The sequence below is a fragment of the Talpa occidentalis genome, unplaced genomic scaffold (assembly GCF_014898055.3).
Source record: "Talpa occidentalis isolate TD23 unplaced genomic scaffold, MPIMG_talOcc4v2.1 talOcc4.6, whole genome shotgun sequence".
In the NCBI taxonomy this organism is placed as follows: domain Eukaryota; kingdom Metazoa; phylum Chordata; class Mammalia; order Eulipotyphla; family Talpidae; genus Talpa; species Talpa occidentalis.
In genome coordinates, this window is record NW_023604972.1 from 94,982,068 (window position 1) to 95,001,426 (window position 19,359).

At 37.8% G+C, this 19,359-nt stretch overlaps 1 protein-coding gene across 3 annotated transcripts in view; it reads left to right on the forward strand.

Annotated features, from left to right (window-relative positions):
* RASGRF2 (Ras protein specific guanine nucleotide releasing factor 2) overlaps window positions 1-19,359 on the forward strand; it is a 214,533-nt gene that overhangs the window by 79,854 nt on the left and 115,320 nt on the right. For all 3 annotated transcript variants that reach the window (XR_008549249.1, XR_008549250.1, XM_037529979.2), the window contains exons 3-7: window positions 5,035-5,182; window positions 7,468-7,557; window positions 11,507-11,760; window positions 16,178-16,257; window positions 16,662-16,855. Coding sequence is in view for 1 of the 3 variants with exons in the window: in XM_037529979.2 (XP_037385876.1) it covers window positions 5,035-5,182; window positions 7,468-7,557; window positions 11,507-11,760; window positions 16,178-16,257; window positions 16,662-16,855 (766 nt within the window). In the remaining 2 variants the exon portion in view is untranslated. The remainder of the gene's footprint in view (window positions 1-5,034; window positions 5,183-7,467; window positions 7,558-11,506; window positions 11,761-16,177; window positions 16,258-16,661; window positions 16,856-19,359) is intronic.

Consider the following 19,359-nt stretch of genomic DNA (forward strand, 5'->3'; position numbering starts at 1 on the left):
TGGGGGCTACACCTGAGGGGAGAAATCAAATATTTCACAAAAATGAACAATAGTGTAAGAAAATAAAAAGTCTAAAAAATATGATATTTAATAGCACAGATAATTCTATGGTATATATTACTATTGCTCATTTAACCACTTCCTTATTATATATACAATGTATAGATTGGCTCAATTTTCTTGTATTTGTTTTAACAAATGAGTATCTTATTTCATTGAACGTATTTTTGTAAGTTTCTGATTCTCTTCCTTCAGTTAGATTTTCAGAAGTGAAATTACTATAACAAAATATATGACCTCCTTAACTGGTCTTGATATATTTTATGATATTGTCTTCTAGAATGATTCATTCCAGTAGAGACAGTGAAGGTACTCACATAACTGTATCTTTGCTGGTGCTAAGTATTATTGTTTTCTAAAACTCTTAACCAAATTTGATAAACAATTTTTAGTTCTTCAATTAAGTAGAAACTTTTCCCTGTGTTTATTAGTCATTCATATATTCTATAAAATTGTTTTGTATTTTTCGTGACTAGCTAATTTTAGTCAGTATTATTGGCCCCCTGCTATAGTATGAAGAATTTAATACCCAGGGCCTCCCCAGTGGCGCAGCGGTTGAGCGCTGGGCTGCGAAGCTGCCTACAGCCTCTGCAGCGCCGGTTCGATCCCTGGCCACTGACGAGGGTCCCACATGGCGCGCAGACCTCTCCTGCCGCCCGCTGCTCCCCTCAGCAGTGTACTTCGGTCCTTCTGCCTGTTCTGCTCCCCGCTCTGGCTCTGGTGAATTCTCTCACCTTCCCATGCTTCTGACTGTAACCAGTGCTTGTATAAATAAATAAATAAAATTTAAAAAAAAAAAAAAAAAAAGAATTTAATACCCATACAATTCCTTTCTGTCCCTTTTGTTTATGTTACTTACATATTCTTACTTGTTAAATTGATTGCTATATGCCTCAAAGTAATGTAATTAAGCCTCTATTAATTCATTGACTTTAGACAGCATATCTCTGCTGAAGGATAAGTAAATTAAGACATATAATGTGTTTTTATTGTTCTTTCTCTATTCTCTAACCCCATTCCTCCAATCCTGAGCTTTTATCACTTCACTATTATTTAATCTCTACTTGTTTGCTTTTAAACATTTATCTTTTGCTCTCCAAATTTAATTAAGCCTCTGTTGATCCTGAAAATTAAAAAACAATTTGGGATGTTAACATCATGGTTATGTAAATATAGTATACCAAAGTATCAAGGTTCCTAAACATAGGACTGCAGGTTTCCTTTCAAATTTAAGTGTTCGGTTCCATGAGAAATGAAAGGTCATCATATGCTTCTTGATAGAAATCTTGCATGTGTTAACTTCTAATTTCTAGTTTCCTTTACTTCATCTGGCTTGTATTCTTGCATTTTTTGCCATCTGATGTCTTTGTTTTCTGTTTTGTTTATTTGAAAAATGCCCTCATAAATTGTCTTCTACAGTAAATGTGGTGGTTAGTGAATAGTTTCTGTGCTTAATTTGTTGAATGGCTGCTCAGAATTTAGGTTCAAAATATCTCTCCTTCATTTCTCCTGGAATCAAGCATCCCAGATTATTGATAAGGAGTATGGCAGCTTGATTCTCTCACTTTGTTTATACAACCCATGATTTCTCTTTAGAAGCATTTATAACTTTATCCTTAGAGTGCTGATATTTTACCAGGGTGTGGTATGGTATGAAGTGTTTTCATTTATCCTCTCTGGCATTTAATTTATACTTTCTTTTTGAACTGCGCTATGTTATAGTTTGGGGGTAGGTTAATAAATAAACTTATGTTTATTTCTCTCTTCTGGAACTCCTCTAAATAGGTACTAAACCTCTTGAATCTGTTCTCCATGTTGCTCAATTTTTCTTTCATGTTTCCAATTTCTTTTTTATTTTTTTCAGTGTTCTTTATCTCTCTACCCGCCCAGCTTTGTTTTCAATCTTGTCTGGTTAATAATTTTTTTTGCTCCTAAGGACTCTTTTTGTTATCTGATTCCCTCTTTTCTATGGCAGTCTCTTTTTTGCCTTGTAGCTATAATAGCTTTCTATAGCTCTCTGAAGATAATAAATCTCTGTAGGCTAAATTAACCTTATTTCTCTGGTTTATTTTCTGTTTCTTCATTTGGGAATGTGTTTATTATCTATTGATGTTTAATCATTTATCCCACAATGCTTAAAATAATAAACATCTTGTTGTCCTCGACAGTTTCCATGGGCATGATTTAGCTGGGTGCCTCTATCTTTCATGAGGCAATAATCAAGTTGTTTGCCAGGTCTGCAGTCTCATCTGAAGGCTCAATAGTAGAAGGGTCTGCTTCCAAGTTTACTTCTGGGTTGTTGGCTGGATTAACTTACCAAGCCTGAGGGTATGTCACTGCTGCCAGTTGTGCATCTTATTTCTTTTATTTGGGAATAGGAAGAGGAGAAGCCTATCTTTCAGATGTTCTGAAGGCATGTATTTTAATGAAATAGCCTAACAGTCCTCCCATTGCCTATTCCTATTTGTATTTATTGGTTCTAAGCTTGAAACTTCTTTGGCTACTCTTGGTGGGAACCATGCTTATGTAAAATGTCTGCACATTAGGTTTCCTCTTCTCAAATTTCCCCATCTGATTCTACTTGATTTTCTTTTTATGGTTTGTTGATGCCATACTTTTCTGTTTTATAGTGCTGTTGTTGTAGTTTAATTCTTTAAACCTAAAACAATTTTTCTAGCATTTCAGTGACACCTTAAAAGTGAATGGAGGCAGATGTTGATGAGGAGTTTCCATGAATTCAGTCTCACATCCTAGACTGAGCTTTTTATTAGAGAAAGTAAAATGTTGTTTTGTTACCTAACATTGATCTAATATATTTGGGATATATTTGGCATATTTCTAATAAAATTGATGAGAAAGAGCAGAATATTTATTATAATAGTGAATTTTTTCATGCTCTATTATTTCCTCTCTTTGCAGTTCCCCAAAACATATTTCTATGAAGACTTATCTTTTTTTCTTTTCCTCTTCTACAACTTAAACTTAGTCAGCTTTTCTTTCTATTCTCTTGGGAGTAGTTTCTTAGAACAAGTCACTTAAAAATATTGCTGATACTGTGTTTTCTTTTCTTTTTTAAAAATTTTTTAAAGATTTTTTTATTTATACAATAGCTGAGGCCAGGGGTGCAGGAGGGTGAGAGGATTCACCAGAGACAGAGTGGGGAGCAGAACAGGCAGACAGACCAAAAACACTGCTGAGGGGAGCAGAGGGCGCCACAGGAGAGGTCTGCCACACCATGTGGGAATCTCCCTGGCCAGCTAGGATCGAATCCATGCTGCTGATATAAGTGCTGAGGATGTTGAGATAATTGAACTAAAATTGTGATAGTAGGATAGGTTTAAAATTCTTTTATTTCTAAGTAAAACAAACCTGTTTTAAACTAGTTTAGGTTAAAAAGAGAGTTTGTTAGACAGAAACTGCAACGCTCCTCTGAACCCCAAGGTAAGAATTGTATTTGGATATCATTAGGGTCTGTGACCTTAAACTAGAAAGCTTATAGGAACCCAGCTAGCTAATACCTTTGTCTCAGACTTTCTGTCTCTCATGTCTCTATTTTTCTGGACATCTGCTTATTCTTTTCTTTCTTAGCAGACTCAGTGTGTTTTGGCATGGTCAAATAGTGGTTGCCCAACAATAGCAACCTGATTTTCTAAGTCCATGTCCTCTCAGCTCAAGCAAGTAGGTAAGAGGCAGAACCCTGGATTTGAATGAGAAAGAATCAATTGATTTAATGTGGCCAGTCTTTCTTTTTAGATTGGTTTAATGTGGTCATATTTTATGGTATAAATATGAGTACCAACAAAGAGTCAAGTGAGTAGAAGATATCTCAAAACATGTCAGCTACAATATTCTTGCTTATATCCAATGTGTAAGTCCTTATTAGAGACGTAGCTTAGCTTGTAGTTAAGAACATGGACTTAGTTCAGACAGACCATGATTTGAATCTCAGTCCTGCCACCAATTTGCTGTGTGATCTTTCTAAGGATCAAATTCTTTCTCTGTACAATTGGGATGTTAAAGTCTTTCTCCTGGAGTTACTGGGAGGGTAAGAGGAGAACACAAATGGCACACCCTACACACTCATAAACAGTAATTATTATTAATTACTACTATTATCATACAATTTGGGAAAATTATGTTAATGGAGGGACATGCATTTTACCACTTTGAACAATGCAAGAAGATCTGGAAGCATAATTCCAAATGCCTCAGAATTGCATAATCAGTAGGTATGAAAGAGAGTTTTACTTTTACCATTTTTGACCAAAGAAATAACACAGATTAGGCTGTTGGAGTTAGGACCCATATGATCTATATTTATTTCCAGAATGTAACCTTTGCTGTTGCTTATTTAGAAAGAGAGCTCTTAGTGGTCTTACAATCCTAAACAAAGCCAAACAGGACTAGTGGACACTGGTTACAAACATCATAGTTCTTTCCAGACATACTCTGTGAATCCTGTGAGGGGTTTTCTCCTCTTGTTGCCTGTGTATGTCACCTCTGGTGGACAGATTGTAGGTATAAGTCTGCCTGTTCTGATGGTCACTGACTCATTCTATTTGGTGAAAGGTCTATTCTTATTGGCTAGTGCTTTACCTGGTGAGATATTTTGAATATCATCCCTGAAAACCAAGTATGTGCCATCAACTCAAAGACCTCCACTTTTTTGCTTAAGGAGATGCACTGTTTTCTTTATAAGATAATAGGTTTTCTTTGCACTTTTCTCACATGTGGATAAAATTGGGGGTGGTAACCATCAATAAATGAACTCTGGTAAAGAATATGTAAAATGTTATTGATTCAAATTCTATCTGGTTGAAGGATATAAAATTTTGCAAGCTGAAAGTTAATATTTATATAGTTTGCCAAACAAACTATCTTCATTGCTTCTTTTAAAATTGTAGTATATGCTGTTTTATATGAATCTATGGTAGAACAATAGCTCAGTGACTAATTGTGTAATTTTCTCTCAAGTTATGCAGACATTTTGATTGAGAGGGAAGTGTTAATGCAGAAGTATATTCATCTAGTTCAGATCGTGGAGACAGAAAAAATTGCAGCCAACCAACTCCGGCATCAACTTGAAGATCAAGATACAGAGATCGAAAGGCTTAAATCTGAGGTATTTCCTGACTGGCATTTCTTTGCATTGTTTCATGTTTAATGTCATCTTCTTATGATTACTTAAGATCTATCAGAACAAAATTTTAATCCCAAACTGAGTTCCTCTGCTATTAATGCATACCTGACTGGGCTACTGATAAATACTTGAAACGAGCCTAATGTTTCTGTTAGCGTTAAGTAAATGTGCTGCAATAAAGAATCAAGATAATATACTACTTTTCAATTATTTGTTCTCCTAATGGCCACCATTTGATCAGATGTTCAAGAGCTGACTGTGATATTTAACTGTTTCAGACTGACACTTATAGTTATGACAATTTTGAGTCTGTCATGAATTCAGTTAAAGTGACAGTTAAATGACAATGACTGTTAAGAAAGGACCAGGAATGAGTTCAGAAAGATGTTTTTTAGATCTAAGGAGTCCATCCTTCTTCCTTCCAGAATTTTGAAAAGCACATTTGAGTTGAAGACATTTAAAAATGTTAGGGTACATTTTTTCCTGAAAAGGTAAGTGAGGGAAGAATCCCTGTCTTCCCTCACTTTTCCTTCTACCCTCCCAAGTGTGAACTAATCAAGCCCTAGGCCTACAGACAGTTGGAATGACTCCAGGTGAGAGCCGAAGTGGTCATGGAGTCTGCAGCCATGGTGTGGACCTGGGTCTTCCCTTCTCTCAGGTGCTGCTGTCTGCATATAGAAACCTGGGTGTGCTTTTCCTTTCTGTCTTGTCATTCCTCATGGGAAGTGGTCAGTAATTGAAGAATTGAAGAGGAATGTAGAGATTGGGATTTTCTCTTTTTTTCAGACTAGAGGTTCACTAGCATCTTCTTAGCTACAAAGGAAGAAGAGAACAGAATGAAACCCATTACTAATTGTATCCTTGTTGACAGAAATGATTCTGTTAAGGTGACTTGGCAACCTTCTTGTCACTTAAACTGCCATTGGGCAATGTTTCCTCTGTGTTTCCTCGCACCTTCCTCCCAGATGTACTCTGGGAGACTGGTGAGGGGTTTTCACCTCCTTTTTTTTGTCACCTCTAGTGGACAGAGCATGAGTATAAGATAATTTCAGCTGGAGTCTAATTGCTTCTCTGGTGATGATAAGTTGCAGACTGTGTTCACCATATTATTAGTGTTGTTAACTTCTTGATTCAACCCTGAAATCTGATATAGTGAAAACAACAACAGAAGACTTAAAAAACCTGCATTTTAAAAGACTATATCAGGCACTGTAATTTAAAACAAAATTATTGTGTTCTTTCTTTGTCTCAGTAAGCTAGTGCAGATGCTTGTCTGATAAGTGAAAGAGGTTGGCATTTACTCTATGAGAGAAACTCAGCACCAAGCGATGTTCCCCAATATTTGTGTGTGCTTCTCTGACTTCACTATGTTCTATTTTAGTCTGAATATAGATTGCAGTTAAAAACTGTCAGTAGCAGGTATGTCTTGTGTGGTCGCATGACAGGAGCCATAATTTGATTCCTACTCTTTTGTTTTCTCACCTCCCTGCCAGAAAATGGCAGAAGAGTGTATTTGGTGTTAGGAACAAAGTGCAAAGACAGGTTAGAGAGGGAAATTGTGATTTCTTTAAACTTTTTCAGGGTTCACTTGTTAGTAAAATCAGTATAAAATATTGGATTTGTAAGAGTGTGCAACTGAGGTTTTTATTCCTAAGTGTAGTTGAGAAGCCATGTGGTCTTGACTTACCTTTCAAACGTCACTGATCTGAGTTGGAGATATAAAGAGATCCTAGATTATTTCAATCCTTTTTACCTTCTCTTGACTGATTTGGACCAACCCAGGGCTCCCAGCTTCCCTTGTGCAGTAACCATTTACCTAAGGGATCGTCTATGCTTAGAAGACCACAGGCTAATTAAGGGAAACACAAACTTTGAACTGATTGTTACTGCATTTGAAGACCACAGGGCATTATAGTTATCTGCCTTTGGGCAAGATGGTTGACATGTTACTAGTTCCTGAGAAGGCCTTGGCCTGGTCATCTCTTAGTAATTAGGGCTGAATTTTGGGGTAGCATTTCTTCTAACACAGATCCCAATTCACAATTTCCATAGTCATTTCTTATAAGCATGTTTGTTAGTAATATAATAAAATAGATTTGGATGAAATTCATGCTTCCCCTGTCTCATCACCAAAAGAAGAGAGGGGACATAAAAGGTGAATGTTTCCTATGGGTCTCATAAGCTGCCTTGTAAAAATAACTTCTATGGGCTAGGGCTGTAATCCAGTATGTCCAAAATCATGAAAAGGACCTTTTTTGTTGTTATAGATAATTGCTCTTAATAAGACCAAGGAACGAATGCGACCATACCAAAGCAATCAAGAAGACGAGGATCCAGACATCAAGAAGATTAAAAAGGTAGGAAGCTTTTGGGGGCTTTCAGCAGGTATGGAAGTCAGTTGTCTTTTATGCGGGGATGTATTTGTCACTCTGCCCCTGAGTTGAGATAAGCCACCGTATTTCTGTTCCCATGGAACAGTCTTGTGCTTCAGAGTGATCCAGACATGGCTGCTGTGGAGAAGTCTCTGTGATTTCTTTCCAGTTCTAGGAACCCCCTTTTGGACTGTGCGAAAAGGATGCCCAATTGGACATTAAGACAGTAGTGTTCTCCAGCTGGATTAATTAGGTGCTCTTAAACCTCCTAATTTTGTGCTGCTTTCATGTTTGGGGGGGAATCTTTTTTAAATTATATTTCAAAAAAAACTTCTTTTAGTTTTAGTCTTCACTGCTTATTTAGAAAAGATTTTTTTGAACTGTGAAAAGATTAAGTATGTCAATACATCTGCTCAGATTTGTTTTATTAATTTGTTTCTCTCTTGTTTAACATCCACATAATTGGCAGATCTTTCCATCTTACTGTCATTTAAAACTATACAACTTTTGCAATTAACCAGGCACTGGCACTCACTCTAGTCTACTGTGTTTGATTTATGTCATCTAGTTTTCTAATTTCATGATCTTAATTGTCTTGTGTAAAGTACTTACTCAACTTTGTGAACATTATGTGAAAAGCTTCACAGTTAAAGAAATTTTCTTGGCTATACATCTTCAAATCCTTATTCTTCTCAGTTTTTCCTTAGTCCTGTTTCTCTGTGCTAACTATTCCCCTTCAGATGTAACACAACTTTAACTAAATATAGTTCAGATTTTGAAATACAAATGATCCTCAAGACTAAGTTGCAATGTTTTATTTTTTTAAGATTTATTTTATTTATTTATTTATGCAAACAAGAACTGGGGTGTAGGCCAGAGGTGTTGGGCATGAGAGGATTCACCAGAGACAGAGTGGGGAACAGAACAGGCAGATGTACTGAAATACACTGCTGAGGGGAGCAGTGAGCAAGGCAGGAGAGGTCTTGTGCCATGAGGGTTAACTCCCTGGCTAGGGATGGAACTCATGCCACAGTGGGGAGAGCGCTGAGACTTTACCCCTGTGCCACCAGGGAGGCCCTAAGTTGCAATGTTTATTTAAAAATTTTAAAGTTAAGTTTAAGTAATGCTGTTACCTTTCTTTTAATAGTATGCAGTTGCATGTAAACAAAGAGAGCAGTAAAAAAAAAAGTACAACTTTCAATCCAGCTGTAGAAACTTGTCTATTAGTAAGTAAATTACTTACAATAATGTTTTAATATTAATACCTAATAAGTACTTAACCTATTAGTAAGTCAACCAGCATTTGCTTATCAAGCAATACATCTGATAATGCTGATCACATCAGTAGGTAACAGAGAATTTAAAATATTGGAAGGAAGAGTAGTTATTTAAATACAAGACCAGGGCCTCCCTGGTGGCGCACGGGTTAAGACACAACCTATGAAGCTGTCCATAGCCACTGTAGCGTAAGTTCAATTCCCAGCCAGCCAGGGAGCAACTCACATGGTATAGCAGACCTCTCCTGGCTCGCTCGCTGCTCCCCTCAGCAGTGTACTTTGGTCAGTCTGCCTGTTCCGTTCCCCACTCTGTCTCTGGTGAATCCTCTCACACACACCCCACCCCACATCTCTGGTCTGTACCCCAGCTTTGGTATGCATAAATAAATAAATATTTAAAAAAATACAAGACCATATGGGTGAAATAGTATGGAAAAAATAAAATGTGTGAGAGTGTATTGATAACAATGGTCCTAAAAAAAGATTTGGTAGTGATATCTGCTTAGTACCCAGCATTTACCTGGGCATTTAAAAGATGTGCAGTAAGTGTTTGTTGGATAAAACATGTCGTTCCAGTGCACTTTCTCAGGTTTGCTTGTTATTTTTCAAATCGTACCTGGGACCACATTGATAGAAGTGATCACATTTTCCACAAAATAGATTTTTAATTATATTTCATGCTTCTTTTCACAAAATAATCACCATTGCAAATTGTTAATATGTATTTTACCCACGTGGCTGGGGAAGAGAGTCTTTATAACTAACAATAAACAGGTCAAAGAATACTAAGACTGATTATAGCTTTCCTGTGTGACTTACCATGACATTTAGTTTACTCATTTGTAGATGGAATGGGTCAGATGAGCTGATGTCTAACACTAATTTTTTTAAGTTAAAGAAAAAACTCACCAAGGGCAAAGGGCTTGAATAGATGTTACTCCGAAGATGTTATGCAAATAACATCTTATCTTTGAAGAAATGATAGACACATGAAAAATACCATCCCTAAGCATCAGAAAAATACAAATTAAAAAAAAGGCATTGCAATATGACCTCCCATGTATTAGGATGACTGCTATAAAACAAACAAACAGGGTTTCTCTGGTGGTGCAGGCAGTTGAGTGCAGCGCTGTGAAGCTGTCTGTTGCTTCTGCAGTGCTGGTTCGATCCCCGCTGGCGTCAGAGCAACCCACATGGCGGGCAGACCTCTCCTGTCTCGCCCGCTGCTCCCCTCAGCAGTGTATTTCATCATTCTGCCTGTTCTGTTCCCCGCTCTGTCTCTGGTTAATCCTCTCACCCTCTCGCTCATCTGGCCTGTACCCCAGTTCTTGTGTAAATAAAAATATATCTTTAAAAAAAAATTAAAAAAAAAAAACACCAGAAAATAGCAAGTACTGATGAAGATGTGGAGAAATTGGAACCCTGTGCACTGTTGTTGAGATTATACAGTGGTTCAACTCCTATGGAAAACAGTATGGCAATTCCTCAAAAAATTAAAAATAGAATTACTATATGATTCAGCAATTCTATATCTGGGTGTATATACAAAAGAGTTGAAAGCAGGATTTTTTTTTTAAAGATTTATTTATTTATGCATACAAGAGCTGTGGGTACAGGCCAGAGGTGTGGGGAGTGAGAGGATTCGCCAGATACAGAGCAGGGAACAGAACAGGCAGATTGATAGAAGTACATTGCTGAGTGGAGCAGCAGGCGAGTCAGGAGAGGTCTGCTGCACCATGTGGGTTGCTCCCTGGCTGGCCGGGGATCGAACTTGTGCTACAGAGGCTGTGGATTGCTTCATAGTGCGGTGCTTAACCCCTTGAGCCACCAGGGAGGCCCGAAAGCAGGATCTCGAAAAGAGATTTGTACTTCCATATTCATTGCGGTGATATTCACAATAATAAAGAGATAGAAACTACCCAAATGCCCATCAACAGATGAATGCACAAACCAAATATGGCACTTGCTACACCGTGGATGAACGTTGTGGTCATTACAGAGAGCAAGTGAAATAAGACATTCACAAAAGAATAGATACTTTAGAATTCCACTTATGTGAGGTATCTAAAGTAGTCAAATTCACAGACCCAGAAAGTAGAGTGGTGGTTACCAGGGACTGGAGGGGGAAGGGGGAAATGGGGAGTTATTATTTAATACATGCAGTTTCTTTCTCCAGATGGAAAGGTTCTGGAGGTTTATTGTACAATAATGTAAATATATTAACACTTCTGAAATATACACTTAAAAATACACTGAAATATTCACTGAAATATACACTTAAAAATAAGGTGGCAAATTTTATGTTTTTTAAATATCTAATTTTATATTATTAAAGAATGAACCTTTAATATTTTTCTTTCCTGAAATGTCAATAAGTGAATCAGCAATATTGTTGTTATGTTCTAGTGTCCATACAGGCAGGCAGGTCTAAAGAGCTTAAGGTATGGAAGAAACTTGTGAAACTGAGGGAAAAAAAATTATTTTAAAATCATCTTTGTTTTTGCCATCTGGGAAAAAACTGCCATTGTTGATTCTTGTGGTGGGATCATTGGTGCATGATTGAAAGGGCAGTGTTTTATGTGACACAGGGGAACCAACCTTACTGACTTAACAGTCAGTTTCTCCTCTTCCTGACATTCTTTGTTTTTGTTCTGTAGGTCCAGAGCTTCATGCGAGGATGGTTGTGTAGAAGGAAATGGAAGACCATCGTGCAGGATTATATTTGTTCTCCTCATGCTGAGAGTATGAGGAAGAGAAACCAGATTGTGTTCACCATGGTTGAGGCTGAGTCAGAGTATGTTCACCAACTCTACATCCTGGTCAACGGCTTCCTCCGGCCACTCCGAATGGCCGCCAGCTCCAAGAAGCCACCTATCAGCCATGATGATGTCAGCAGTATTTTTCTCAACAGGTTTGTTTGTTTTTTTTTTTTATTTATTTTTATTCAAGAGCTGGGGTACAGGCCAGAGGCTCAGGAGGGTGAGAGGATTCACAGAGACAGAGCAGGAAGCAGAACAGGCAGACAACCAAAATACACTGTTGAGGGGAGCAGCGGGCATAACAGGAGAGGTCTGCCACACCATGTGGGTATCTCCCTGGCCGGCCGGGAATCGAACCCTCTCTGCAGAGGCTGTGGATAGCTTCACAGAGCTGTGCTCAACCCACTGTGCCACCAGGGAGGCCTTCAACAGGTTTGTTTTGACATAAGTCAAATAGTCATGTGAAAAACCCATTTCTTAAAAGAACTTTTAGTTTACACTGAAAAGAATAGGTATCATCAATTCACTTTTATGAGCTTATGGTATTGAAAATAAGAAAACTTTCATTTGTGTTTTATTATCAGTCCGTATTTTTGCATATTTTTAAAGAGATTTATTTGTTTATACATACAAGAGCTGGGGTACAGGCCAGAGGTTTGGGAGGTGAGAGGATTCACCAAAGACAGAGTGGGGAACAGAACAGGCAGATTGAGCATGGTATACTGCTGAGGGGAGCAGCGGGAGAGACAGGAGAGGTCTGCTGTGCCATGTGGGTTGCTCCCTGGCCAGCCGGGGATCAAACTCGTGCTGCAGAGGCTGCGGACAGCTTCATAGGTTGCATCTTAACCCCTTGCGCCACCAGGGAGGCACTATTTTTGCATATCTTTATTTTGAATCTTGGCATCTAACTTTCCATTTCCATTGTGTGTGTGGTGGGGGAAGGCAATCTACCATATAAACTTATATACAGAAATGTTTTAGAAAGAGCAAAACTAACAGAATCTGAAAATTTCTAGTAAATTTATTTGCTCAATAAATAATGAGAGTTCATCAGTGAACAAAGCAGAAGATCCTTGCTGTCATGAAACTTAAATTTTGATGTGATAAGACTTATAGTGAATAGGGAATGAGTAAAATATGTAGAATGTGGTGATGAGTACTGTGGAAAAAATAAAGAAGGGAAGAAAAGGGAAAGAGAAAATGCTTCAGTGTTTTACTTAAAATTTTTATTTTTTTGGTAGATAATAAATTTATATGGTCAAATCAACATGAAAACATCAACAAATAAGAACTAGAAGTCACACTCTTACCTTATGTCTGCCCACTTCACTTTCCTGTTTTCTACATGTAGCGATTTTCATTAGTATCCTGTATGCGATATCCTCCACAGGTTCTTGGGAACCACATATAATGAAACAAGGTCCTTGAGCAATGTTGTTTTGCTTAATGTTGGCTGTGAATTTTTTTCTCAGTCATGTTACAGCAAAATGATCTTGAATGAAATGACATTATTTGAGGAACTGCTGTGTATCCTTCCAGTGTTTCTGGATATGGATCCAATCAAATGTGCATTTTGAGGCTTATTTCCCCCTTTTTACACAAAAAGACAATGTACTTTAATTATATACTTGCTTTTTTTACTTAAAAATACATCCTCACCATCTTTACATACGGACATCTAAAGAGCATTCTGTTTTCTTAAAAATCACTACATAGTACTACATTATGTGAATGTGCCAGAATTTATTTTGTATCATGTATATTATATATATTTATAATATAATATATATATTTATGAGAACCTACTAGCATATTAGGTTACTGGTGTGACATATTACATTAGTGATGAGACATTACAGTGAGACTAGCTAGGATGGCTAATGTGTTTTTCTTTAGTTACTTTCAACTACATGGGTGTGGGTGCAAAGTGGATAGAGGTTTGAATTTAACTGGGATTAATATTGTTTGAAGCTACTATGATGAAAAAAAATGAGAAAAGAATAAGGGAATTGAAGGTGTATGCAGGAAGAGATTATAAAAATAAGTCATGGAATCTGAACTGGTTAGAAAGGGAAATGATAGTGTCAGCGCATATAGTCAATGCTGAGGTAGTAGAATCAATAGTTTCAAGTCCCAATTATGAGAAGGTTTTTGGAGTCAGGGTTCTAAATGGAGTGGAGATAAATGTGGTAGTTAGAGAATAGTGTGCTTGTATGTGAGTTAGGTAAGGATGCAGTGATTGACAAAGACAAGATTCAGAGTAACATCAAGGAAGAGTTGACTGAGGTTAATTGCCGGGCAAGATCTTTGGGAGAGAGGAAGTCAAAGGCCCAAGAAACCAAGAAATTGGAATGTTGCTTGTGTGCATATTTCAATCACTAAGAGAGAGGAGTAGGGTTGGAAAAAGGACTGATAATGAGCTGTTTGCTAGAGCTTAAGGCATTAATGGAATGACAGAGGGTTGTGGATGACTGCAAGAAGGGTGCTCCATCAGTGGAATTCTGATAACATTAGCTTGAAAGCTAGTCTTTTTGTTTTTCTGTTTCAAGGAAGGAGGGAGATTTCCCCACATTTGGGTGGCAATGGCCCCACTGAAGTGTGTGATACACCCTGAGAGACCTGGGGTTAGCTCTTGATCTTCAGGTAATATTGTCAGCTTTCTGATGGATATGCCAGTCACCCACATATTCAGGTTCAACAGTCTTGTGGCAATGGATGGGACTGTGAACTGTGCTCTGATAGTGATGCCATCAAAACCTGCATCACATTGCTTCTAGGTTGCACCTGGGTATTTGTTTCCATTGAACTGCTTGATCTGCAACCCAGTAGCTAGGTCTGTCATATTGTTTAAATTTGGAGTCAAGAGATGTATCTCTTTTTAAAAGGTGAAGTCATAAACTCTTCATGCAGCCTAGAAATTGTTTACTACACCTAGTCCTACATGGAGATTTGAAAAGAAATGTTTTTGAATGTGAGGTTTACAGTATTTGTTGCCATTGCTATCATTTAACTAGATTTCTTTTCATTACCTTTTAAAATGAAGTTCTTTGCAGATCAATTATTTTGAATTTGAACAGAGTTTATACTTTAAAAATGTAATTTATTTAGCTATGTTCAGAATTGTTCCATTTGTTTTCTAGCCATTCAGTTATTAAGATATGAAGGTAGATGTATCAGTAAATTCTCAGTGTACAAGGCAGAAACCATTCTCTGAAAAGAAATTCATGGCTTATAGAATACTGTGGAAGGACTGGAGGAATTAAATAAGGAAGCTGTCCCTACCATTGAGTTCAAGGGCACACGCCATAAATATGATCCAAAGATTAGGAAACTACAGCCACTATCATTATCACCATGTCTGCCTCTCAGGACAATGAAGCTGGTGCCTAGAAATTAGAATACTGGGATGGGTACTGAAATTGCCCCCCAAACACTCCTGTCATCGTAACTGACTTCCAGCAACAGGAGATAGCCTTTACTTCTGCCTTTCATGTCTTACCAAGTGCATTTACTCATGGAGCTGAATTTATATCCAGAAACATATCTGCAAGGGATTATGGGAATTGTAGTTTTAGCTCTATCATCTTTGCCTAGTTAAAGGATGGCATGGAGATTGAAAGAGTAGTTAACTACAATATCTACTAACCTAGATTTGGTTGAAACTCTTGAATAACAAATACTGCCTAGTTAAAATGTCAATAAAAGAAAAATTGCTATCTTTAAGCCATGTCTATTTTGTATCACAAATCAATTGGAAATAGCAAGGACTTCCTCTTATGGTAACATATCTGAAAGGTGTGATACTATACTTCTAAATCAAATACAGTGTCATAAACCAATGTTACCATAATAAAAAATAAAAATAATGAAACCAAATTATCTCACTAGCGTGAATAATTTTGTATTTGATGGTGCCCGTGTGTTAACCTTTGAAGTCTCAATCCATTAAATTAATTCTAGGGGTGAAAAAACAAAAGATACTTCTTGAAACTTTTAGGACTTTAAATTCCTTTTATTCATAGTTTTCATTTTAGTGTGTCTGTGGAGATGCCTGCCGTTCTTTTCAGAAGACTTTTTTACATTTTTGGCTTCTGTGTCTTAAGCATTATTATACTAATAGAGTTCTATACTTTGCCTTGGGTTTTTTTTCCCTTTCTCTCCTTCTGTCAAAACTCATTTTAGTGAAAGAGACCTTTCCCTGAGTTATCATCTAGAATCAAATTTGAAGAGAAAAATGATCATAACTAATTTTCTGATTATCAGTTGAAGTGGTACATTTTAACAATAGAACTGTTTTTATTATAAATTGATAAAGAGGATTATATGAAAGTTATTTGTCTTCCAATAATTGAAGCTTTGTTTAGAATTTTATTTGAGTTTTTGAGGTTGTCTGAAAGATAAATTACTTTATGGGGGGAGGATAATCCATATTATCATTGGGTATACACTTTAGAGATCCCAGGAGGCATGTAGATCATGTATTTAATTAAGGCTCTAGGGATTCACTGAAGTTCTTTAAAAAATAGACACCTATAATGACTAAGTTATATTATTTATCAATTTTTATAGTGAAACAATCATGTTTCTTCATGAAATATTTCATCAAGGACTGAAGGCAAGGATAGCAAACTGGCCTACTTTAATATTAGGTAAGTACCTGCTTTAGCAATATAAGATTTTCTCTTAATAGGGCTACAAGTAGAGCAAAGTAACACCCACATTATTCAGTTGAAGCTATCTGAATTTTCCTGTTGACCATTGTGACTCTATCACCACTGAGAATCTGTCTCATTACTCTTTGAGACCTGCCTCAGTAGTTCCCTTTTGGCCCTTTTCCCTGACCTGTCATGGTTGTTTTGGGGATGAGCTGGGCTCTGCCCCATGGTGCATTCTACAGATCATTGAGGCATTCAGACTGGGACCCCATGCATGCATGACACCTGGTGCTGGGAGCCACTCTCTGTCATTACAAGGAGTGAACACAATCTCTCCCTGTACCTTAGAAAATTTAATAAGCACAAAGAGAACTGCCATGTTTACTTCTTCTTTCCAGCTGATCTGTTTGATATTTTGCTTCCTATGCTGAACATTTATCAAGAATTTGTGCGTAATCACCAGTACAGCCTTCAAGTGCTTGCTAATTGTAAGCAAAACAGAGATTTTGACAAACTCTTAAAACAGTATGAAGCCAACCCTGCCTGTGAGGGGAGGATGCTGGAAACATTCCTGACCTATCCGATGTTTCAGGTGAGTCATCTGGGATCCGTGCTATAAGTTACTGGTTCCATCTTGATATTATGGTACCTAGTTTGACGAGAGGGAGATGTAAAAGGATTTCCTGTGAGGAATTGAATCACATAAGCATCATCTATCATCTTAGCTTGACCCTGAGATAAACAAGTTTAGGCCACTCAATCCCTCTCTGTCTAGTATAGGTAAGAAAAGCAGACATTTTGAAGCAAATAAACCGGGAATGATTTTTTGAAAAGCAGCACAATTTTCTCTTACAAAAAGTTTCCACACAGACCTCTTCCATGGCGTCTCCTCCTCCAGCATGTTTAAAAATATTATTAGGTTTACGGAAATAGGATGCTGTGCAAATGTTCCAGTGTATGCTTGTTGCATAAAAGGTTCCCAGGGAGTGGAGTGAGTGCTGGGAAGGTCTTTGTTCCTGCCCATCCTCCTGCCTGTTGTCCTTGCTGTTGCGTTCCCTGTGACTGGAGCTCTGGAGAGCAAAGGAAGGACATCCCCAGTCACAGAGGCTGTGGAGACTTTGGAGCCAGAGACATTGGTTGGACCAGGGGCTCTTGGCTCCTGATTAGGTTGCTGTGGTGAGGCTGGGGCTTGTCCTGTTGTTTACTTTTTGGGATTAGAGCAACCCAGAGATCAAGTACACTTGAGTTTTCTCCTGTAGGCTTTACCCTTAGAGCTCTTCGGTGAAAACTGTGGAAGCCAAAATGTTCATTGAATCTCCTGTTCTTTTGAAAAGTGTGTCAATTCTGTTCTTTTGGAAAGGCATGAATGTTCCCATTTATGTAATTTATGGGGCTTCCAAATAGACCTTTAAATTGTCATGTGGTAAACAGGTTCTCCTAATTGTGTGTGTTAGGGTTTCTGTGGAGAGGCATGTTTCCTTGAACAGGCATCTCTGACTCTGACTGTTTTGTAATCTCATAAAGAAATGTTGCTCTGGTTCCTAATTGCTTGTCTAAAAGTCAGATCCTGCTCAAATCCCAGGAGGTCACTGTAGAAGTTCAGTTAAGACTTTTAAAAACCAAAAGGATGCATTTGAAACAACTTAAGTATAGTGAAACTTTATAATGTTACTGTGTTTTTTCATGGAACTGAATTGTTTAAACACTTTGTCTCTGAGGAAATATTTCACAAGACAAACTTCAAAAAATGTTTGCCTTATACAAAATTATAATTTAAGATTTAACTTAGAGTGAAACAAATTTTATATAATGCATTGTTCTGGATTCTTATTTGAATCTTCAACATGTACCTCTAGGTTACAGTTAAATATTCTAAATGGTGTATCTTCAGCGGCCCCAATACAGGTGAATATGTAAAGGGAGAGTTGTGAAAGTCACATAGGACGTTCAGGGAGGCACCTGGCTCCCTTTCTGATAGCCCACTGTTGTACTGTTTAATACCCCTTGGTATAATTCTCTCTGTGTTTCAAAGTAGTGAATTTCATTTGCATTTTGGGTGAAATGTCCAAACACAGTTAATATAGGTTCTCAGATAAGCCTTTGGATTTATATACTCTTCTGTTACCCTTCCACCTGCATCTCCTTCTGCTACTCCCAGGGTTTAAGCCACTAACAACTTGGCATTTTGATTCACCCCCAAGGAATTTCCATAATATCAGTAAAGGATCATTGGACTGAGAGTATCATTGGGGAAAAACCAATATCAATCTTCATTTATAAATCTCTAAACTGGGGTAACTGAGCTCTGTTACCATCTAAGCTTCTGGTTGTCTGGCTCTCTGATTCCTGGGGGACAAGCCTCGTTTTGAAAGTTTGAATTGGGTAACTCAGTGGTGTTGCCAAGAACCTGGTCTTCATCTTTGGTCGCCACCCCAAGATTGTGGTGGTCAGCAACCCTAGACTTCCGCTGAAGAGCCGAATGTTGACATTCTCTGGATTCTTCCAGGCCTCAGTTTATGAGAATTATTGTTCTGGGAGAAGACTCAAACTTAAAGAATTTAGCCAGAATTGATCCAACTGCAAGAAATCGCAAATCGAAAGTACACTGAACTGTGCTTTTATTTATTTGCTTCCCCATAACTATTTCCAATAGACCAAGAGGGGAAATCACCAAAACTTACTGTGAAAGGGCCTCATTCTCCTGTGTCTTCCTTCTCTTATTTACTTGGCATCTCTTCCTCCTGCCTTCTCTGTAGAGCTGACCATTTGAAACAGTTGTAGTGGAGAGGGGAGGGGAATGACCCTTTCTAGAACTTGTAGGTTTTTTCCTTACTAGGTTCATTCTGTCCTTCTTTCCTTTGGTCCTTTAGCAAGTGGGGTGTGACAGTCATGAAGGCTTCCTTGGATTTCCAAGTGTAGCATGCAGTGAATTACAGTGGTACTTCTGCACTTCTCTTTTGCCTTGGTGTGGTCTGGATGCCTCAGGATGAGACTGGTATGCTCTGCGTTTTTGCTGTAGGGCAACAGTAGAAAAGGTGACCCCAGTTCATACTGTCAGGGGGCCCTGATCCAGACTTTTTGTTGAGCTTTTATGGG